Consider the following 24,451-nt stretch of genomic DNA (forward strand, 5'->3'; position numbering starts at 1 on the left):
ATATAGTTTGTAAGCATTGATTTATAAACAGTTTTATTTATTACTTAATAATAACGAAATACCTATTTTAAAGGTAACTTTTTCTAGAGTGGCAACTCTGGTAATGTTTTGTCATTATAACCAACACCGGATATGAATTTAATCAAATAATAATTTATTAATTTAATCTACGATAAAGTCTTACAAAACTAATTTTGTATAAAAACTAACCAATTAAATTACTAAGTTTTGCATAGGTCACATTTCTAGACGCTTCCTAAAACATTCAGGTAATCCCACGCCGATGTTCTTTCAGCCCGATCCGTCCCGTAGTTTGAGCTGTGCGTTGATAGATCAGTCAGTCAGTCAGTAAGTCAGTAAGTCACATTTTCCTTTTATATATTTATATAGATTATAAAGGTGAAGTAGTTTTGACATGACAGTTGACACTTAGAGCTAAAATGTCGTGTGAGTTCTCATTTTGTAAGGACTATAATCATTAAAATGTTCTCTTTACGAATTTGCTCTATGCCAGAGATAGGTACTATTGTGTCAGTGTTTCCATGTACACGGTAATTACCGTAGATGCACCGTAATTCAGTCCTAATCTACCGTCAAGGTAAACATGCCATTACCTTGACCGTGTCATCGTAATAGAAAAATCACGTAAAAAATTCATAATATACTGCGTAATACGAGTACGAATCTCAGTCACGTTAGCATATTTCGTAATGGCAGCATTTCTCTTGCTCTTGGTTTAAGCATCAAATCTCAGCAATCTATTTTCGTCCTTATTCAAGCAATTAGGAAGTAGTGAAATGTAAAATTAATGAGATTTAACAAAATATTAATATGAAGAAAATCCGTATATGAAAAAGATATTGCTATGCTAGGAGAGTCAGATTCAGAATAATATTAATAATTGATTAAAAGCAAATTCGTGACTTTTTTCTTTTAAAAAAGACACGGTAATTTACACGGTATTCTTTTAGCTAATCCACAGTAATTTAATCTAGAAACACCGTAATTTTAACCCTTCTACACGGTAATTCTCGATTTACATATGGAAACACTGTATTGTGTGCACGTGCGCTGTATTCCATAACTCATAATACGATGGTAGGTACTGTCGGTCGTGTCGATGTACATACAACCGGCGGCGCGGCGCGGGTGATTACGAATCTTGCGACAGACGTAAATCTCGCTATCATTGCTGTCAAACTGTCACGAGCCTCAATAGCTCAACTGGTAAAGGAGTGGACTGAAAACCGAAAGGTCGACGGTTCAAACCCCGCCCGTTGCACTATTGTCGTACCTACTCCTAGCACAAGCACGCTTAGTTGGAGAGGAAAAAGGGGAATATTAGTCATTTAACATGGCTAATGTTCTTTATTTATATTTTTTTTTAAAAAGTCACATGTAACAGCGGTTAGAGAGAGACAGCAATAGCCACAACGCAAAATAAGAAGAAGAAGAGACAGCAAATGAACTATCGCATGGCTACTGCTGTCGCTACTGCAACGGTTTACGTAATCACCCCGCGGGGGCATTATTACTATCACGCACAGGATCATCGACTTTTCGCTTCGAGGCCCGGTGTGTAAGTTGTATGTCTATTCAATTCAATTCAATTCAATTATTACAGATTGGCGGCATTGGACTTGGATTTTGATAGACTCTAACACCGCCAACTTTCCAGCTCTGGGCTGCTATTGCGAATTTCTTGACAGAAGACCTACCCGCTAGTGACTATACCAATTGCCTACCAACGAAACAATAACCACTAATAACTAGGTATTGTAAAAAAAAAATGATTTTGAGACTGGCCGACAGGACAATCAATGTAGGATTTTGAGACGCTACGGTTTTCGAGGTGTTCAAACTTAAAATCGCTTCAGTACCCGTAGTAGGTACAAGATTTTACGTCTCACCAAACGAAACCAAATTCGAGAGTCGAAATACCTCCGCGTCACAGTAAACTGGATCTTATATGCCTTGTTTTAAAGCTCAAGTTTGTCTACACTTCTACAGCCAGCTCTCCAAGCGGAAACATTGCGAAATTAAAATCAGTGGCATTGAATATTTGACTTCAATTCAAGGCTGTTTAGGTCTATTTTACTGTAACGCGGAAGTATTTCGACTCTCAAATTTGGTTTGGTTTGGTGAGACGTAAAATCTTGTACTACGGGTACTGGTTGCCTTGTTGATCTACGTTATAACTCCCGCAAATTGCTAATGCGCGTGGCCGCCGTTTTAGTGACGTGAGCACTAGACTGAAGTTTCGAGCTGATGGTATATTTTTATTTCAGCTGACGTCAAAATGACGTCATTTCGATGTTAATGAGACATGGTTCCAGCTCAATAGCAATTTGCGGGACTTATAGGAAACTACAATAAATTAACGTGTGAATCCATACTAATATGATAAATGCGAAAATGTGTCTGTCTGTTAGCTTTCACAACCCAGCAGTTTAAGCGATTTTGATAAAATTTGGTAAAGAATTAGCTTACATCCCGGGGCTCGCACTTGGCCGGTTTTTCCTTCCACATGCATATTTAACATTCTTCTAGTGACATGCAGTGGCGTGCACAGGGTTTGAAGCTAGGGTAGGCATTAGTTAGGTAGGAATCTGTTTACTGGCAGGTCATATGAAAATATGCATTGAGCTATACAACTCGGGTAAGCAGTGCATTTATGCCTCTATGACCTGCACGCCACTGGTGACATGGCTTACATTACACATACAAAAGTAAACAAATAAATAACCACCTATATAACAATTTACTCTTTTGTCTTCTCTGAATTTCTCTAGACTGTTGGTAGTGGGATAGACGCAACATGACAAATGGAACTCATTAGTGAAGAACTCGGTATCTATTTGTAGTGTGTGAGGGAGGCCTTAATTTTAATCACAATGTCACTCCGCGCGCGTTCGACTCCCGCGCACATTTTATCATTGAAGTTAATGTCCATGATCTCTTTATTTTTTATGGAAGCCTGGTCACATTTAGCAGGTCTTAAAGAGTTGCTAAACTAAAACTAAAACTAAAATGGAGTGGATGGAGTAAAGAAGAATGGAGCCCTAATATTAAAAACACGACTTGACTTACTTTGCCAAAAACGGATCTCTTAATAAGTTACATTTTTCACATTTGAAAATGACACCATAATACAGAGCATATTAAATTTTATCAAAAAAATTATAGCTAGCGTCACTCGAGAATCGCAATGATTAAAGATTTCTAACATTCTACTCTTCAAATAACTAACGGTCAATCCATCCGGGGTCCTTTTTCAAGGGAGTCAGTTCGCGCACGCGCCGCGGGTTTGACTGCGAATGGGTTTGCTGGATGGGTTCGAAACTAGTCGGGCTAACGTCGACTAAACACATGAGTACAGCCGGGACAGATATTATTTATAACGTTGTTACTTGTCAAAAAGACGCAAAACAACGTTGTTACTTGTTAAGTTAAAAAAACAATCAGGACTTATTCAAAATGGGTTCCATTTTATTCAGAACATTTCTCGAGGAAGGTTTTTAGTTTACTAGATAGGCCCCGTGCGTAGCCGCCGAGTCAACTAGTTAGATCTTTCATTTTTACATGAATTGAACTGTTCACTTATAGTTCTGATTGTTATCATTTTCCTTATTCTAGTTACTAAAATCCAAAACCCGCGTTAAAATATTTCTCTGTCTATCTCTTCAAAATAGCTGAAGCGGTTATCAGGTAGAGAGAGGACTTTGTAAGAAAGTAATCTAGCCGGCAGGCAACTGAACAGCACGAAAATACCTATATCGTGGATTAGTTAATAAAATAATTAATTAATTAATCAAGAGGAATATTCGACTCGCGATGTATTTATTATATTTTAGCTGTACTCACTTGTTCTCCTCATTCATTATGACAGCCTGGTACATTGCGACGCGTAGTGTTACGTGATACCGTTAACCAACCGTTTGGTTGTTATTGGTTATTTCTGTTAATTAAAAATATCACCGTTGTTTGTTGGTGTTCTACAAAAATAGCTTCAGTTATGAACACAAACAAATATAGGTAGCGGTGAAAATATTTACGAAGAAATATTTTTTCTGATTAGTTGTCAGCCTTTTGCGGAATGGCGTAAACAAAATCACGGTAGGTAATATTTATTACACATTACCGTGACAAAATGGACCATAATACTTAATATGCTCATGAGTCAGATATTCGAAGAAGAGAAATGTTGGTTAGAATAAATCCGAAAATCGTAAATTCGGGTTAATCATTAAAAAAATTAAAAATGGTGTTCAGGAACAAATAATTAGTAGGTATTTCCAATTTTCAAAGTAAGATAACTATTAACTATACCAAGTGGGCTATCAATATGAAAGGGCTTTACTTGTACATTCTAACAGATTTTTATTTATTTTTATGTGTAGCAAATAGTTTTTAATTTATCGTGCAAAATGTCGAAAAAATATTCACCTCTATGCACGAGTCTGAGCCGCAGTTGGCTGGTTTTTTAAAAATTGTCTTTATTTGATCAATAAACTGCCAAAAATTCACTATTTTTAGGGTTTCGTACCCTACAGAAATGTCTAAAACTATGGCTACTTACAGAGCGCTTGCTAGAATTGATTAGGCTATTTTACCGTACCTATAAAGGAAAATCGGAACCCTTATAGGATCACTTTGTTGTCTGTCTGTCTGTCTGTCTGTCTGTCAAGAAACCTACAGGGTACTTTCCGTTGACCTAGAATCATGAAATTTGGTAGGTAGGTGGGTCTTATAGCTGGTATTAGAGGAAAAATCTAAAAATCGTGAATTTGTGATTACATCACACAAAAAAAATTAAATAGTGGTCATAAACTAATAATTAGTATTTTCAATTTTCGAAGTAAGATAACTGTATCAAGTGGGGTATCATATGAAAGTGCTTTCACATGTGCATTCTGAAACAGATTTTTATTTATTTTTATGCATCATAGTGCAAAATGTCGAAACAATACGACTGTAGCACGGAACCCTCGCTGCGCGAGCCTGACTCGCACTTGGCCGGTTTTTTTTGATCGACAAGTGCAATAAAAATGCATTGCCGGGCCTAAAGTATAATAGTTTTAGTGTGATTTCAGTGCCCTGAGTCTTTATGGATGCTACTTAACACGTGATTTAGACTCCATCAACAGGTTTTTTTTTAAAATTCAGATACAAGTTAGCCCTTGAATGCAATCTCACCTGGCAGTAAGTGATGATGCAGTCTAAGATGAAAGGGTATTTATTGCAGTTTTTTTATTTAACCCACACCCTTTGGTTTCTACACGGCATCGTACCGGAACGCTTAATCACTTGGCTTGGCTTGGCTTTGCCGGTAGGGCAACTAGCCACGGGCGAAGCCTCCCACCAGACCAGACCAGAAATTTAGAAATTATAAAATTCCAAACCCCGGGAATCGAACTCGGGACCTCCCACTAATAAGACAACAGCACTTACCACTGCGCCAGGGAGGTCGTCAAAATGAGGAATATGTCGCAGAGCTCTAGTCTATGAAACTCATTACAAACGAAAGTCATTACAGCACTCGTTACAGTCGTTATGTTTAACACAGGCAGGCCTTAATTATCCGCGTGTCACTCCACACACACTTGGCGACTGGCGACTCCCGCGCAGCACATGTGGCGATTTATTTGTTTGTCTTTAACTTTTTAGAAGCAGCCAATTGGGTAATAAAGTGCGAGTCAGGCTCGCGCAACGACGGTTCCGTACAAAAGTCTTATTTTTTTGACATTTTGCACGATAATTCAAAAACTATGATACTTAAAAATAAATAACAACCTCTGTTTTAGAATCCACAGATAAAGCCCTTTCATATGATACCCCACTTGATATAGTTATCTTACTTCAAATATTGAAAAAACTAATTATTAGTTCATGACCACAATTTAATTTTTTTTGTGTGATCTAACCCCAAAATTCACGGTTTTCAGATTTTTCCCCAAATGTCAGCTATAAGATCTACCTACCTGCCCAATTTCATGATTCTAGGTCAACGGGAAGTACCCTGTAGGTTTCATGACAGACAGACAGACAATAAAGTGATCCTATAAGGGTTCCGTTTTTCCTTTTGAGGTACGGAACCCTAAAAATACTCATTAAAATCTTTATAGTGTTAGGTGGAGTTTGATTACTCTGTGAGTTCGTCTGGGAAGTACTTAGCTGCTCTATTGACGTTCTGTCACGTTGTCGGACGGGAAATAGAGTGAAGAAACTGGCTTCGGACGATTAAGCTATGCATCAGGATAGCCTAATCGTCCGTAGCTTTACACTTTACTACATAACTAAGCTACATACAGTCATCATCATCATCATCATCATCATCATCATCATCATCATCATCATCATCATCGTCAACCAACAGACGTCCACTGCTGGACGTAGGTCTCTTGTAGGAACTTCCACACGCCACGGTTTTGCGCCGCCTGAATCCAGCGGCTCCCTGGGACTCGTCTGATGTCGTCCGTCCACCTAGTGGGAGGTCTTCCAAGCTCCAACGCTGCGTCTTCCGGTGCGAGGTCGCCATTCCAGCACCTTGGGACCCCAACGTCTATCGGTATATATAGTGCGTGGCCGAAAGTAATGTACATCGACTTATGGGATACCGCGAAGTCTTAGATAAATAACTTATCGAACTAGTTCTGCCGCATATGCGGTAAAAAAGATTCGCCAGTTGACAGACATAGAAACTGCGAGACTAGTATATTTTAGTTACTTTCACAGCATTATGTCATATGGTATATTATTATGGGGTAATGCTGCTGATATTAATTCTATTTTTGTGCTGCAGAAAAGGGCTGTTCGAGCCATATACAGTATTGGGCCACGAGAGTCGCTGAGAACTAAATTTAGGGAAGTTAACATTATGACAGTGCATAATCAATATATTTTTGAAAATTTACTGTACGTACATAAAAACATAAATAAATTTAAAAAAAAAAGTGACTGTCATAATATAAATACTAGAAATAAAAATAAACTTGTAATGCCCGCCTCTAGGCTCAGTAAAGTTAGCAATTCATTTGCTCGTAATTCCATACGTTTCTATAATAAGCTTCCAGAAGACATATTGGAGATGTCTCTCAACAAGTTCAAAGTGTTCATAAAACGTAAACTAATTGAAAAATCCTATTACAATGTAAAGGATTATTTAAATGATAAGCAAGCTTGGGAATGAGTTGCTTAACGACTTTGTGATAGTTCTAATAAGTTTCAATAATTTTGTAAAGTGGTGATAATAAAAAGAATACCCGGCTGAGTTTGATGTGGGCTCTTCTCAGACCTGGGCGCGTTTGGAACCCTCGTAGCTTTAGTTTTAAGTTTGCGTTATAATTATCACCACTATATCTTACAAATCTAACACCATACCAGACCATCAATAAGCGTAAATTATTACCTATTTTGAATAAATCATTTGATTTTGATTTTGATTTTAGTTCGGGGCGAACCACTAGGTACTTAGTTATTTTATTTATTATAGAGCCTCAATAGCTCAACCGGTATAGGAGTGGACTGAAAACCGAGACCGAGAGGTCGACGGTTCAAACCCCGCCCGTTGCACTATAATTGTCGTACCTACTCCTAGCACAAGCCTGACGCTTAATTGGAGAGGAAAGGGGAATATTAGTCATTTAACATGACTAATATTCTTTAAAAAAAAAAAAAAAAAAAAAAAAAAAAAAAAAAAAAAAAAAAAAAAAAAAAAAAAAAAAAAAAATTGACTGCATTTTTCGCTGTCACAAAGATAGCGGCGGCGATTCACGCGTTAATCGCAAATCCGAGACGAGACGTCACGTTTCACGCACGTCACTCACAGCTCGTCACGCCGACTTGGAATTAGGCAGGTAGGTATGTAATAGAAGATCACTACCCATAATTATAATTAATGTGAAAGTTTGTTTGTTGGTTTGTCCTTCAATCATGCCGCAACGGAGATACGGATCGACATGATTTTTTGTATGACTATAGTTGAGAGCGTTATAGGCTATTTTATACTAGAAAATCAGAGAGTTCCCACATGATTTTTAGAAAACTAAATCCACGCCTATATTGTCGCGGGCATCATGTAACGCTGTATACATGGACCTATAAATACTACTTTAATATACCTACGCTAATATCTTTTGGTATTTTAAACTTTTTTAATTCATTTCGAGATCCGAGAAGTGACGCTACGTTTCACGCACGTCACTCACAGCTCGACACGCCGACTTGGAATTAGGCAGGTATGTAGTGGAACATCACTACCCATATAATTAATGTGAAAGTTTGTTTGTTTGTTGGTTTGTCCTTCAACCATGCCGCAACGGAGATACGGATCGACATGATTTTTTGCATGCATATAGTTAAAGACCTGTGAGAGTGTCATAGGCTACCTTTTGTACTAGAAAATCAGAGTGTTCCCGCGGGATAGAGCTAAATTCACGCGTATATTGTCGCGGGCATCATGTAACACTATATACATGGACCTATAAATAAATAAATAAATGAAGCCTTTATTGCTGAAATTTATCAACAATAAAATTAACAATTACATAATTTAAATCTCGCACTTTAGTTCCTTTGCGATCAGCTATAAATACTACTGAATAATATTATACGCTAATATATTTTGGTATTCTTAAACATTTTTACTTCATTTCATTTATTTTTGTGTATTTTCTGCTGTCACAAAGATGGCCGTTTTCCGCTGTCACAAAGATCGCCGTTTTCCGCTGTCACAAAGATGACCGTTTTCCGCTGTCACAAAGATGGCCGTTTTCCGCTGTCACAAAGATGACCGTTTTCCGCTGTCACAAAGATGGCCGTTTTCCGCTGTCACAAATATGACCGTTTTCCGCTGTCACAAAGATGGCCGTTTTCCGCTGTCACAAAGATGGCCGTTTTCCGCTGTCACAAAGATGGCCGTTTTCCGCTGTCACAAAGATGGCCGTTTTCCGCTGTCACAAAGATGGCCGTTTTCCGCTGTCACAAAGATGGCCGTTTTCCGCTGTCACAAAGATGGCCGTTTTCCGCTGTCACAAAGATGGCCGTTTTCCGCTGTCACAAAGATGACCGTTTTCCGCTGTCACAAAGATGGCCGTTTTCCGCTGTCACAAAGATGGCCGTTTTCCGCTGTCACAAAGATGGCCGTTTTCCGCTGTCACAAAGATGGCCGCGGCGATCCGAGAAGTGACGCTACGTTTCACGCACGTCACTCACAGCTCGTCACGCCATTTTGGAATATGGTAGGTAAGTATATTGTGGTGGAAGATAAATATTAAATTACTATACTAATATTATAAAACTAGCTTATGCTCGCGACTTCGTCCGCGTGGACTACAAAATTTCAAAACCCTATTTCACCCCCTTAGGAATTATCAAAAATCCTTTCTTAGCGGATGCCTACGTCATAATAGCTATCTGAATACCAAATTTCAGCCCGATCCGTCCAGTAGTTTGAGCTGTGCGTTGATAGATCAGTCAGTCATTCAGTCAGTCAGTCAGTCAGTCAGTCAGTCACCTTTTCCTTTTATATATATAGATAGAGAAGATATACGAAAGTGTATCTGTCTGTCTGTGGTCTGTTTGCTACGTTTTCACAGCACATAAACAGCTGCAGTACTCCATGCACGATCGAACTTGTGCTTGGTACAGGGTAAGAAGCTGTTCCGGCGTCAAGTGCCGTTTGTATGTTAAACGCGGCTGCTATTCTGTAATTTGAGTTTTATTACTTGAGTAATAGAATTGATCTTACCTTTATGTATTTGTGTAGATCTGCCACCCTGAGTAGGAAATAAGGAATACAGCGGAAATCTCGTGACACCTGCAACAAAAAGATGTAACCTTAATAATAAACTATGATGAGAAAGTAATTTATTAATGACGGACAAATAATGGGTATTATAATAGTCTTCAGGAAATATTGTATATTGACGTTTAGTAAGAGATAACAGTTTCGTAGAGCGTTGTCTCTGTCGTTGCGACTGACAAAACACACGAATTCTCGGAATTCTTACTGAAGAATTTTGTAATTCATGTATTTATGATTGATCAAATCAAATATATCTTTGTTTTTAATAATAATAATCGAAAAAATGATAGTTTATTTTACGTTACTCTTCGATTAGCAATGGGAAGACGAACCGTGCAATAAGATAAGGCTACTTTAACCTTGGGCTAGTGTTATTCAGCGATTGTGAAATTCACATGCATTTACTTGTCACTTTAAACGGCAATTAGCCTACTCGAGACTTAGCTTGGAGATTGTGGAAGAGGTCCTATTTTAAAATGCTGATAGCCCAAAAATACAAGCAGAATAATATTTTATCACCGAATTTTTTGTTTAACTGAAAAATTCGTAGCGGTTGGCGCACCTTATAACATAATGCGTACAGTAGGTACCCGTAGTTATTAGCCGGCAGGAAATATTGTACATCGACCTTTAGAAAGAGATAACGGTTTCGTAGAGAGTTGTGTCTGTCGTTGAGACCGACAAAACGTCACATAGGTATGAGTGACATAGATAGACAACGCTCTACAAAGCCGAAATCTCATTCTAAAGGTCGATGTGCAATATTTCCTGCCGGCTACTGTACGATCTTTCTAGTCGAAATTCCATGGACATGTACGAAGCGATTAGCTTCCTCGTTTCTATTTTTCTAATACGCACTGCTACAAATGCTAGACGGATAGACGACATCAAACGAGTCACATGGAGATTTCAGTTGCGGGTTTTCTTTCACTTTCACTTTTTCATGCTAATAAATATTTTCTTTCTTTGTGGAGTGCTAAAGTAATAAGCAAAACAAGTGTATTTCATCCGGAGGTACCAGGACAACATACCTTGGTGCAGGTCAGTGGGCGGGCGGGAGCGGGCGCCCCCCGCCGCCCCGCCCAGCATCGCCCCACGTGCTGAACCACCTCACCACCTGCGGACAAAATAAAACGATATTAGTGAAATTATATTTAGGGATAACAATAGGTAGTAAGTACGTATTATACAAAATCTAGATGGGCTAGAAAATACATAATACTTAATAATATCTACTATTTGTAAAGTAATTTTTTTTTTATTACATTTAGTTACCTACCTATATAGTTAGGTTTTTTCGTATTTTTCACTGTACAACGACTCTGGGGCAATCTTGGGACATCTCCTTTGAGTAGGTACCTAACAAAGTCTATGGTTGTGTAAGGCGGTCCGAGACGGTCAAGCGGTTTTACGTCAAACACGTAGATTTTTTGTTTGAGTCAAGCATTTTGATTTTTGACCGTTTACATTGTCTGCTTGGTGCTTTTTTTTATATTCAGATACAAGTTAGCCCATGACTTCAATCTCACCTGGTGGTAAGTGATGATGCAGTCTAAGATGATAGCGGGCTAACCTGGAAGGGGTATGGCAGTTTTTATTAAACCCATACCCCTTTGGTTTCTACACGTAAATGCTTGAGTCCAAGCATTTACGTGTTCGACGCGTGATCGATGCGATTTCATATATTTAGTGTTTGACGCGACGTTCGGACAGTGTTCGATGAATGAGAAAAGTGCCGTTTGCTTGATCAAGCCGCTTGACGGGCGCATCAAGCAGCTTGATCGTGTCGGCCCTTAATGTAGGTATCGCCGCGCCGCATTTTTTCTATCCCTATCCCTACCATAATAAAATACAGATTACGCATTACGCATAGCTATAGTACGCGACAAGTTGAAATGGCAATCGGGGAGGGAACGCCCCGCACACCTGCACAGCCCCCGCGCTAACCCGGTGCGGACGAACGCGGGTGTGCAGGGCGTCCCCCGTCTCTACCCCGATTGCCATCTCAACCAGTCGGGGGCTATAGTTAACGTTAACTTATTTTATACTGGAAGTTCTGTGGTTAAACAAAATTTAACGTGAATCTGCCAACTTTACTAGCATAAGGGTTTGCAAACTCATCCCTGATTCGTTGCAAATCTAAATTTATAAAATGAAAAGGTGACTGACAGACTGACTGATCTATCAACGCACAATGCAGCAACGAGTAAATATGCAGATAGCTATTATGACGTAGGCATCTGCTAAGAAATTTTTTTTTTTAAATTCAACCCTCAAGGGGCTGAAATAGGTGATTTAAATTTGTGTAGTCCGCGCGGACGAAGTCGCGAGCATCAGCTAGTATTTGATAAACCTGCGACCCTATTGTCAGCAGCTCTTACCGATTGTACCAACTGCGGTTTATCATTCAACGATGACAAATGGTATTTAATTCAACGATGGGTTCAATACATTGACCGTAGTCCGTATCCGTAACCACCATGGCGCAAACCATGGTAAATGACGTTGTTAACAAAATAGTGTCGATACGTAGTAGGTACCATCTACGTAGTGTTACATGCAAAGGCTTTTAAGCTCGCCCATTTACGTCAAACTGTTTACACTCACTCTTTGACTACACTCGCGTTTGTATGTAAATTGATGTGAAAGCCTTCACTAATTCATTAAGTCCTAGTATTCAAAAAAATAAAATATTTTTTAATGGTGGTTGGTTGTTTTTATTTCTAAATACCAAGTTGGCGTTTCGAAACTTTGAACTTTCGAGATTTGAATAAAATAAAACTATGTAATTTATTCAAAACTGCGCGCCTCATAATATAATATCTGTTTGTAAAATAAAAAATTAGGTAGCACATAAATCATACTAGTATTCATAGATATAACTTGGAAATGACGAATAAAAGGAAGTTACTGTAAAAATTTCAAGTTTTTGACCTCAACGATCCAATCAGTCAGTGAGTCAGTACAATAATTTTTAGTCATTATGTACCAGATAGATAACTCATTCATAATATTATGATAACCCGACTCGGTTGGTAAATCAAAATTCAAATTCAAATAATTTATGCAAAATAGGTGATAAATTACTCTTTTTGATAGTCGGTTTGCATTTGTAAGATAATATTATAGTGATGATAATTATTACGCGGACTTAAAACTAAAGCTACGAGCTAAATCGAAGTTAAGGTGGTGGTTATCATATTAACAGAACGTTTCCTAAATTGACACAATTGAGAATCGAACCCAGCTAAGTTAGTATTCACACCGCTTCGCCAGAAACGCCGAACCTTTTCCCAAATAATTCTAAATGGAATTTCTACATGACGGTTTCTATCTAAGCATAATCTACTTTGGAATTCTAAGAAGGCACAGTCCCACAGTGCCCAGCATCCCTACCTGCCAAAAAGCGAAGCATACCCGTCCACTCGAGAGGGACTTGCTAAACGCAAAAAAACTGTCTACCAAAGATCTTGACCACTGGGTCCGAAAAAATTATATCTTAAAGTGCATGGATGTTATGTTTTACTTGATTGGTATTTACATATTTATGTTAGATAGTCAAGTCTATACATATTATATTGGAAGTAATTCTGCCAGTGATCCGTAATGTAGAAGAAGCAGAAGCCGACAAGCAAATAGAAATTATTTTCAAAAGGAAAATCATTGTTGATGTTGCCTTCCATTCAGACCTATGTATGTATTGCATTTGCATCACACCGGGGAATCATTTGTCAATTTGTTCCAAATTGAATTGGACTTGTGCAACGCATGAACCACACAAAACTTGCTGAAAAGTGGAAACCGGAGGGTCATAGAGGGTGATGGATTACAGGACTAGAGAGGTGAGGATTTTGGGAATTTAGAGCTGGAAAGACACTGCTTTTGCGAATTTGAAATCGTTTGAGAGCACTACAGTCATCATCATCATAATCAACCCATCCATCGCCGGATCACTACAGAGCACGGGTCTCCTCTTAGAGTGAGAAGGGTTTTGGCCATAGTTGTAGTTACCACGCTGGCCATGTGCGGATTGGTAGACTTCACACACCTTTGAGAACATTATGGAGAACTCTCAGGCATGCAGGTTTCCTCACGATGTTTTCCTTCACCATTGAAATGCAAATGATATCTGTTTACTTAAAACGCATATAACTCCGAAAAGTTAAAGGTGCGTGCCCGGGTTCGAACCCCCGACCTCCGATTAGAAGGCGGGCGTCCTAACAGCTAGGCTATCACAGCACTACAGTATCCTCCTCTAACCGTGCTACTTGTTGACTACCTGCATAAAAACTTTGAAATGGGTTAACTTAATTTATTCTCACTCGCACCTCAGCTCCGTATAGAGAACGGAACAATGACGTTTTTTGTCTGTCCGTCTGTCTGTTCCGACCGCCTATTGCCATGCACAAAGATTGCTTTAATTTCTTACCTTACAAGTGTTCCAACCAATAGAAACCTCTAAAGCTAGCACCATAAAGTTTAAACTTCAAACTTTTAAAGAAAGTGGTTAAGTATGGGTTTTTTTATTACGCGTCTAAAAGTTGAAGGAAATGGGGTCCTAATTTCTGAATTTATGTTTTCCAATTAGCTGGCTGTTTATAATTTGAAGTTAACTTATGAACTTTCCGAGATCGAGGTAGCTTACGATCTCTAGAGTTTGAAAGTTTAGTTTGGTGGGACTACAAAAGGGAAATGAAAAATTTGAAAGAAATATTTAATTTCAACGATCCGATTGCACTGAAAATGATGTGTGTTTTTTGTATAGTGGTAGTTTATGGGGCTAGAATTCACCTATTAAAGTTAATAATTTGAAGTTTTAAATTATTTAACATCTTTTTGTAATTTAAGCCTCAACTCAACGGCTCAACGGTTGAAGGAGCGGGCTGAATTCTGAAAGATTGCAGGTTCAAATCCCACCCGTTGCCCTATTGTCGTACCTTCTCCTAGCACAAGCTTTACGCTTAGTTGGACGGGAACGGGGAATATTAGTCATCATGATGAACTTGGCTAATGTTCTTTAAAAAAAAAACATACTATCCTTTCTCTGTGTAGAGGGTGTATAAATTCCGAACAAGGTAAAATTCCCCATTCAAAGAAAGGTATAAAATCAACCAGTTCCTGTAATATCTGTCTACTCTGGCTAATACCTGCCCACGCACCACCGCCGAGCCAACTCCAACGTCCCACGAAGAATGGGCTGTTAGCTTTTACGAGCTTCCCGCTTCACTGATGGACCTCACGCAAACAACTACCTACAGGCTTCCACCGCCTAAATGACCTAAACTTAGCTGTCTAGGGTTCCGTCCCGAATGGTGCCAACGGGACCCTATTACTAAGCCTACAATGTCCGACTGTCTGTCAGCAGGCTGTAACACCTTGTGAAGATTTCAACTGTCTACCTATTAAGATAGATAGAAGGTGCATAAATTCCGAACAAGGTAAAATTCCCCATACAAAAAAAGGGTATAAAATCAACCAGTTCCTGTAGTACATATCTATCTACCCTGGCTAATACCTGCCCACGCATCACCGCCGAGCCAGCTCCAACGTCCCACGAAGAATGGGCTGTTAGCTTTTACGAGCTTCCCGCTTCACTGATGGACCTCACGCAAACAACTACCTACAGGCTTCCACCGCCTAAATGACCTAAACTTAGCTTTTTAGGGTTCCGTACCGTACCGAAGGGAGCCAACGGGACCCTATTACCACAGTGTAAGGTGAGACACTATACTCCAACGCCTTTGATCTCGTGGTAAATGACGACCACAGCGACTCTGCCATATAGGTCCCAGAATTACTGGGGCCGTCTCGGGTCGCTCCCTTACCGCACGATGGCTCTGTCTCAGTGGCGTGCACAGAGTTCGAAGCCAGGGTAAGCATTAGTAAGATAGGCCTGATACACCTTATATAGACCTACTGAATGGCAGGTCATAAAGAAAAATGGGCTCAGGGTCATTTCAACTAGGGTAAGCAGTACTTTTATGCCTCTATGAATTGCACGCCACTGCACTGTCTAGATGGCTTCGTCGAACCTCAACTCTGATAGGTAATCTCTACATAGTATAAAATACAGTCGCATCCGACTGTCTGTATGTATGTATGAACGCGTAGATCTTTTAAACTACGCAACGGATTTTAATGCGGTTTTCACCAACAGATAGAGTTATTCAAGAGGAAGGTTTATAGCTATAGTTTAATTCTCAAAAAATTAGAGATCCCTAGAGAAATTGAAATAATGTGATTTAGGTCGGAAAAAATCCTCTCAATGACACCACATTAGTATCTACATTGCACCCATGCGAAGCCGGGGCGGGTCGCTAGTAAGTAATAAGAATAACATACTATCGTTTCTCTGTGTAGAGGGTGTATAAATTCCGAACAAGGTAAAATTCCCCATTCAAAGAAAGGTATAAAATCAACCAGTTCCTACTTAAAAGTATAGCAAGTAGGTACTTTTTCCAAAAGTTGCAAGTAGTATTTCAAAAGTAGCACTAATGCCCATCTCTAATACCTATCATCTAAGTAGAGAGAGACACCCTCCCCTGTTTAGGTACTGGTATTATTGACATTCGCCGGAGGGGAGGTTGCCTAGCAGCGCCCTCCTGCTCTGTCCCGCAGTTCTCCTCGTAGGGTCGGGAGACCTTAGAAGTATTCCAATACCGTCTTTTAATTAGGTAGATATCTATAGACATACGGAGAATTTCTTAGGTATAATTATGGTACTCTTCAAGGAAAAGATAAACAAATAGTTTAAAAGTTTTCAAATAACCTGTCTGCAGTTTGCATTGCATCATGTCTGGGCGTATACTCGTATGTATATCAAACTAGGTGATGCCCGCGACTTCATCTGCGTGGATTTCAAAAATCTCGTGGAAATTCTTTGACTTTCCGAGATAAAAATTAGTCAATGTCACTCTCCGGATTTTCAGCTATATTCATGCAAAAAATCACGCCGATTTGTTGCGGTGTGATTGAAAGACAAGCCAACAAGGTACGGAACCCTGAAAATGACTAAAAATTTACAACTTTTATTAAGATTGCTTAACTGTCTGTCAGTCCCTCCCTAGTCCCCACTGCAGTGGCCCGCGCAATCAACTAATTGTATTTAATGAACAATTGCACCAAAGTGTAAATTAAGCTGTTAAGAAACGCTTCTATTGAGGGTACCCGAAGGAAATTATATAATTATGACTTGTCACCGTTTTAATATGACTGAATGTGGGATTGCGTGAGCTGATAGTGACAATTTTAAAGACCTCTTCATTGCCTTGATGGCCTAGTAGTTTATTTTTAAGTAGGATGTTTACTTACTAGGTTCAGTAGGGTGATTTCGTAAAACCTGCATGAATCATTATTACAATCTTAATTGTTGTGATTGGCTGAAATTGTGCTATTCTTGTTGCAACAATACATTGTATCCAATAGTGAGCGAGCGTCAACCAATCAGAGGTGATTGCGATCGTGACATTGTAGCTGTCATTTTACAGCAATCAGCAGGGCGATTGTCTAAAACCTGCATCAATCATTATTACAATCTCAATTGTCAAATGATTGATGCAGGTTTTAGACAATCGGCCTACAAACAAGGGTTATAAAAGCGACAGTTAATTTACCGTTAAATAAAAGCAAGAAAATCAACCAAATTTTGGTTAATAATAGAAAGGTACGGTCATAATTTTCAAAATAAATATAACTTTACAATATTTAATCGATATCTTTCTGCACCCCTACATAGTCGAAATTCCACAGTCGTACGAAGCGATTTGCTTTCCCGTTTCTAATACGCATTGCTAGAATATAGAACGCCCATTCCGGCATCCGTTTTCCCTGCCAGGTAACCTGCGCTCCACCACCTAAGATGGAGCACGCTTGCCTAGAAGATGCCTATTCACACAAAATACGTTTGTATGTAGAAGCGCGCAAGGGAATGAGATCGAATGAGACTTGGTTCCAGCGCAATAGCAATTTGTGGGACTTATATTGGTTGATGATTTTCTAGGAAGGCAGCAATAAACAATGTTTATTAGTTAACTAGCGACCCGCCCCGGCTTCGCATGGGTGGCAATGTAGATTCTTAATGTAGTGTCACTTCCATACTAGTATTTAAAAAAAAATTACAAAAAAAATAAAAACCGACTTCGTTACACAAACACTAAAAATTGAAAAATAATTTAATTTATTACCGAATATATTATGTATACAAGAGTTAATATAGTTCCATAATAATACTTTTTGGTTCCGGTGCCAATTAGCTTTAGCTGCGCGAATCGTCTAGACTTCATATTTTTATGGGACTCCACAATGGCACCTCATTGGCACCGACCCCAAAAAATATTATTATGGAACTATATTAACTCTTGTATACATAATATATTCGGTAATAAATTAAATTATTTTTCAATTTTTAGTGTTTGTGTAACGAAGTCGGTTTTTTTTTTTTTTTTTTTAAATTTTATTTCACAATTTTTAGTGGCTCCATGGAATCATGCTATGACTGGTTAAAAGTCTACTGTTTACTAAGCTATTACACTGATCGCGAGCAATTTACTCTTATCCGTTGAGGAGTTCCAGTATCTATCTTCGAAGATGTTCATCAGATCTTCACCAAATTGAAATGGGACCAACTTTGAAGTATACCCTTTCAAACAAAAAAAAATATTTCAAAATCGGTCCAGGCGTTTTCGAGTAATCGGGGAACATACATATAAAAAAAAAAAAAAAAAAAAAAAAAAAAAAAAAAAGATCCCGACGAATTGAGAACCTCCTCCTTTTTTTGAAGTCGGTTAATAAATGCAACCACCGCCGCCTCCGTCTCATTTTTTGCGCATAATATTTGTTAATTTTCGATGGAAGCTTGATTTCTTCCGACATTTTGATAAAATTTCGTCATATTTCAACAAATTAACACAAACCAATATTAAATTATACCTATAAACCTTCCTCTTGAATTACTCTATGTATTGGTGAAAACCGCATTAAAATCCGTTGCGTAGTTTAAAAGATCTACGCGTTCATACATACAGACAGCGGGAAGCGACTTTATTTTATACTATGTAGAACGACAAACCGCATCTCGGCGCGTTTCGTCCGCTATCACACAATTATAGTTTATCGCAGCCGGAACTTGTGATAGGTTATCGGGCCAGGGCTTACCGAATGCCGACTGCGATACCGAATTGCTGTTCCGACCGATTTCATGTGAATTTCATCAGCTAATCACTACCCATATTATAAATGCGAAAGTGTGTTTGTTTGTTGGTTTGTCCTTCAATCGCGTCCCAACTCCCAACGGAGCAACGGATCGACTTGATTTTTAGCATGGGTATAGTTAATGACCTGGAGACTGGAGAGTGACTCGCACACGAAAGGTTCCGACTCCCGTACCATCGTACAAGAAATATAACATTTTTTTTAAATTTCCATGGCGGCCATTTTAATTTTTATTACTGTTGTTAAAGCGGCAATAGTAATACACATTCTGGGATAATTATGTTTAGGCAAGCGCGCTCCATCTTAGGCTGCATCATCACTTGCCATCAGGTCTGATTGCAGCCAAGCGCTAGTCTATAAATAAATAAAAAACTCTACCTAATACGTACGGTTCACGAGATACGACAGACAGACGGATGGAGATCGGAAGCTTAGTAATAGGGTCCCGACTCCCGTTGGCACCCTTCGGTTACGGAACCCTAAACATATTTTTTTACGCAAACTTGTTTTGCCAACCCTACCCCAAAGTAAACAAGCAAACATCTGAAGTATTTACTTTGATGTACCGTCCGCACAAAGTGAGAGAGCAATTACATTCGCCGCAAACGCGTCGCATATCTGAGGTGCGGTGCTAATGCGTGCTGCCACAGTATAGCGACCATACAGTGAGAAAACCACAGATATATTCAGTACGCGGCCGAATGTGATAAACATATCGGCTTTTAGAATGACATTTCATCTTTGTAGAGCGTTGTCTCTGTCACTCATACCCATATGACGCTTTGTCGGTCTCAGCGACCGAGACAATGCTCTACAAATCTGCTGTCTCCTTCTAAAGATCGATGTTCAACACTTTTACTGAATAACTCATGTCGAAGCCGCGTACTGTACAGATATGCAACTAGCGCGGCCCCCTCAGTCCCTCTCGCTCAAGTAGAGGTACTTACTTGTGAGATGTTATTCCGTCTATTTTACGTTCGCTTCGGCTATTGTAGCCTAGTTACTAGTTACTAGTTACTAGTATACTGCAACCCACCATTGCACAATAACTTTAAAAACAAAAAACAACAAAACAAATTAGTTATTTCTTAAAAATACTTGAGTAAACATAACCCCACTTTGTTTGTCAAGATCTCACGGCTTTGCGTGCTCTCCGAAGCACGGGGGCTACAGTCCGCCAACTTTCTATCTAAAATTTCACGATATATTGCAAATAAAACATCTGACTGACGAACGTTCTGTATGTAGGCCACTCGGAGTCAATGCCGCGTCGTAGGCGGGGCAATGACCCGAGTTTTACACGCTATACATTGCGGGTTTGATTAATACTAAATCACTAAAACTACAAAACGAGGCAAATGATTAATGTATTAGATTGTGTTTTTGTTAGCGTTTTGGTAACACCCTGTATACTAAGAATTTCTTAACAGAAAACCCAAGATTAATTTGGCCCGACCCGGGAAGCGAAGCCGGGGCCTCGTCATCCGCAGTTAAACATGCTAACTCGACCAAGGCAGCAGACAAACTTGTATGTTATCAATTGCCCTGCGCAATAAGTTACCAACTGTATGATAGCTGGGCAGCGGTAGTGCGTACGAGAAGTCTAGGGCAGATGGTGAGCTAACGTATATCTAGGTTCTACACACAAATGCGTTTCAGCAAAACCACGCTAGCGTAGCGCCCTGCGACAGTGTGTAGCGTTAGCAAAAACAAATAATGTTATTTTCGAAAATCGCAAAAACATACATGGTTTTTGCAAAAAATTTCATTCTTGCTCTATAGGCAAGGCAAGCATATTCAAAACTATTAGTAATACTTTTATTTATTTCGTGACCAGTCATGATAAAAAGTCAACATTTCTGGTGCACTTAAAATTTAATTCCAGTTTCAATATTCAGGAAAAAAACACCAGCCAAGTGCGAGTCGGATTCATACGCAAAAATTTGTACAGGAAATAACACTTTATTTTTAGGGTTCCGTACCTCAAAGGAAAAATGGAACCCTTATAGGATCACTTTGTTGTCTGTCTGTCTGTCTGTCTGTCAAGAAACCTACAGGGTACTTCCCGTTGACCTAGAATCATGAAATTTGGCAGGTAGGTAGATATTATAGCTGACATTTGGGGAAAAATCTGAAAACCGGTTAGATCACACAAAAAAAAAATTAAATTGTGGTCATGAACTAATAATTAGTATTTTCAACTTTCAAAGTGAGTGACTATATCAAGTGGGGTATCATATGAAAGGTCTTCACCTGTGCATTCTAAAACAGATTTTTATTTATTTTTATGCATCATAGTTTTTGAATTATCGTGCAAAATGTCGAAAAAATACGACTGTAGTACGGAACCCTCATTGCGCGAGCCTGACTCGCACTTGGCCGGTTTTTAATGTTTATGGCGGCCACTTTGAAATGCTTAGTATCATTTGTTGTTATAGTCCGTACAAAATGACTTTAACTCTATGGGTTATGTCAAAAGTACGGTTCACAATTATAAAATAATATTATGTACTAATATCGAATTTTTGACATGAAATTTCACATAAAGTTAAAATGGCGCGTGAGAAGTCATTTTGTACGCATAGTAGGTAAAGGTTGTCTTAGTAATAGGGTCCCGTTGGCACCTTTCGGGTACGTAACCCTAAAAACGCCTAACCCCCCGTTCCCACTTGTCGTTTGTCGGGCCCGGATTTGAATCGGATGTTCCAGAGGCAGAACATTTTAAATATGAAGCTATTCACACTTGTCTGAAACCGATTTTGTAGCTAAATGTACTGCCACTGGAATATCCGCAGCTCGTTTGCGAATCGCCTGCATCAATCATTTAATGACTGCATCAATGTCAAAATATGGTTTTCGTAGCATGGTTCATTGCGACAGTCCATAAAGAATCGATGTGGACAAAAAATGTTTTGACAGTTCATTTACTATAAGTCCCGCAAATTGCTATTGCGCTGGAACCATGTCTCATTAACATCAAAATACCATTGGCTCGAAACTTCAGTCTAGTGCCGACGTCACTAAAATGGCGGCCACACGCATAAGCAATTTGCGGGACTTATGGTTACCTATCGATAAAAAATTATTGTATGAAAAAAAAACGAGCCGAATTAAGAACCACCTCCTTTTTGGAAGTCGGTTAAAAATGCGATTGCGGACGCGTTTTGAAGTTGGATGTCCCGATTAAAATCCGTGCCCGACAAACGACAAGTGGGAACGGGGGGCAAAATGACTGAAACGACGTAAAAAGCACGTTAAATAAGAGAAAGCTAATAGTGCGTACACGGGGTCCACATTACAGCGGGTAATTTATTCAATTAGCCCAAAGTGGGCACGGCGGACGGCGCGGCGGCGCGGTGCGGCGGCGCGAGCCCAACAAATCATACAACAATATTAATGTTTCCCTGACAGGTTTATGACGGGTAACGAGTAACGCGCCTGGGAGTGGACAGCGTCGTAAACCAAAAGTACTGACTAAAACATGTGTAATACTAATCTGTCACTACAACGCGACAAGAAAATAGAACAACTCATCATTAATAATAAATAAATAGTATAAAGTCGCAAACCACGTTTGTTGGGTATCCATACTTAATATTATAAATGCGAAAGTGTGTCTGTCTGTCAGCTAGCCTTTCACGGCCCATCCGTTCAACCGATTGTGACGAAATTTGGTACAGAGATAGTTTGCATCTCGGGGAAGGACACAGACTACTTTTTAAAAAACCTAATTCCACGCGGACGAAGTCGCGGGCATCAGCTATTAATAAATAAATATGTAGTATAAAGTCGCAGGTCACGTTTGTTGAGAGTATTCGCTTATAACTTTTAATTGGATTACGGTGCGATTTTCACAATCATTTAGATGCATGCCGAGCAAATCGTGAAACTAGCTGTAAATTTAAGAATAAAAAAAATAAAAAAAATAAAAATGTTTTTACAGCTAGTTTCAGCATTAGGCGCGATTTAAGGGGTTATTACACCTTCCTAAATTTAGACGACTAAATGATTTTGTTACTAACTTCAGAGCAGTGTAACACACATTACACTGCTCTGAAGTAAGGAACATAATCATTTAGTCGTCTAAAATTAGGAAGGTGTAATAGCCCCTGTAGACTGATGTTTATTAACGCCTTGGTTGTATGGATTATGGAATTGACAAGTTTAACTATTTCAACCGCGCCTAAACAATTATTAAGATCAAGAAATTACCATCAAAAATTTACGCACAATATTTAAATGATGATGTTTGGCGACCTAGTGGGCCATTACTTTGGCTGGAAATATCTGGGGAGAGAATATCGCGTCTCCCGCAAGAGAAAGGGCAGCAACTCTTTTATGAGTTTATGACAGACATAGGGTAACACACAAATATCGCCTGTATAACTAAGAGCAATACTCATTAGAATGCTTTGCACAAATCATTCAACAAGCGAATATATTTCGGTTTGACATTTCGCGTGCATAGATCAACTTTCACGTAGACGGTGATTTCTGTTGCATGGATTACCAAATCATAAAGATGTATGGCCCAAATAAGTACTTAGGTATATTATTTTACTAGCTTTTAAGCTTTTTAGCTTTTAAAAATCCCATGAGAACTCTTAGATTTTCCAAGATAAAAAGTAGCCTATGTCACTCTCAGGTCTTTAATTATACCCATGCAAAAAATCACTTCGATTCATTGCTCCGTTGCGACGTGATTGAAGGACAAACTAATATCAACAAATCAACAAATACACTTTTGCATTCATAATAGGTATGGGTAGTGATAATATGTGTAATCATTATAAAATATTAAGGCGTTGGTTCGCAAAATAACGCAAATAACTATATAAATGCATTAAAAAAAAACCTTACCGGAAAAATATTCCTATGGGAAAAACTATGACCGTACCAAACGATTTAGAATAGGTAAAGATCCGAGCTTACAGGTTAGAGCAATAGCTTATTTTTAAACTTAGTTACTTATTAGGTTACTAACTTGACAATGCCGTTAAAACAAAAAAAAAATACAGTTTATCATAAATATTGTTTAGATTTACGCATTTCGATCATAATTTTCAGCTGCACTTAGTCTTATGTCTTGAAGTAAGAGGACATGACTTGGTAAAAACTCTTTTAAACAATGAAATACAGTATTTTTCTCATACAAGAAAAAAACACCTTGTATTACTTAAATTTGGTATGTACATATTTTTAACAAATTTAATTATGCATGCGAATATAATAAGTTAACATATTAATAAACATAACATCCGATTTAACTAGGTAGTACCCACATAATATTATTAATATTATAATTTAAGTTTTTATAAGTAACTTATTTAAAAGTAAACAGTACTTCGTAGTAATTAAACTTTTCCGCTTTATGACGTTTCCTAATGACCAGAAAATAAAATAAATTATACCAATATATAAATCCCATAGAGATAA

The 24,451-nt window shown here is 38.6% G+C and overlaps 1 protein-coding gene across 4 annotated transcripts in view; it reads right to left on the bottom strand.

Annotated features, from left to right (window-relative positions):
• wge (winged eye) overlaps positions 1–24,451 on the bottom strand; it is a 148,362-nt gene that overhangs the window by 56,326 nt on the left and 67,585 nt on the right. For all 4 annotated transcript variants that reach the window (XR_011237451.1, XM_069502510.1, XM_069502509.1 and 1 more), the window contains exons 2-3: positions 10,837–10,922; positions 9,749–9,817 (exon numbers count right to left, since the gene is read on the bottom strand). Coding sequence is in view for 3 of the 4 variants with exons in the window: in XM_069502510.1 (XP_069358611.1) it covers positions 9,749–9,817; positions 10,837–10,894 (127 nt within the window). In the remaining variant the exon portion in view is untranslated. The remainder of the gene's footprint in view (positions 1–9,748; positions 9,818–10,836; positions 10,923–24,451) is intronic.

The sequence above is a fragment of the Maniola hyperantus genome, chromosome 13 (genome assembly GCF_902806685.2).
Source record: "Maniola hyperantus chromosome 13, iAphHyp1.2, whole genome shotgun sequence".
In the NCBI taxonomy this organism is placed as follows: domain Eukaryota; kingdom Metazoa; phylum Arthropoda; class Insecta; order Lepidoptera; family Nymphalidae; genus Maniola; species Maniola hyperantus.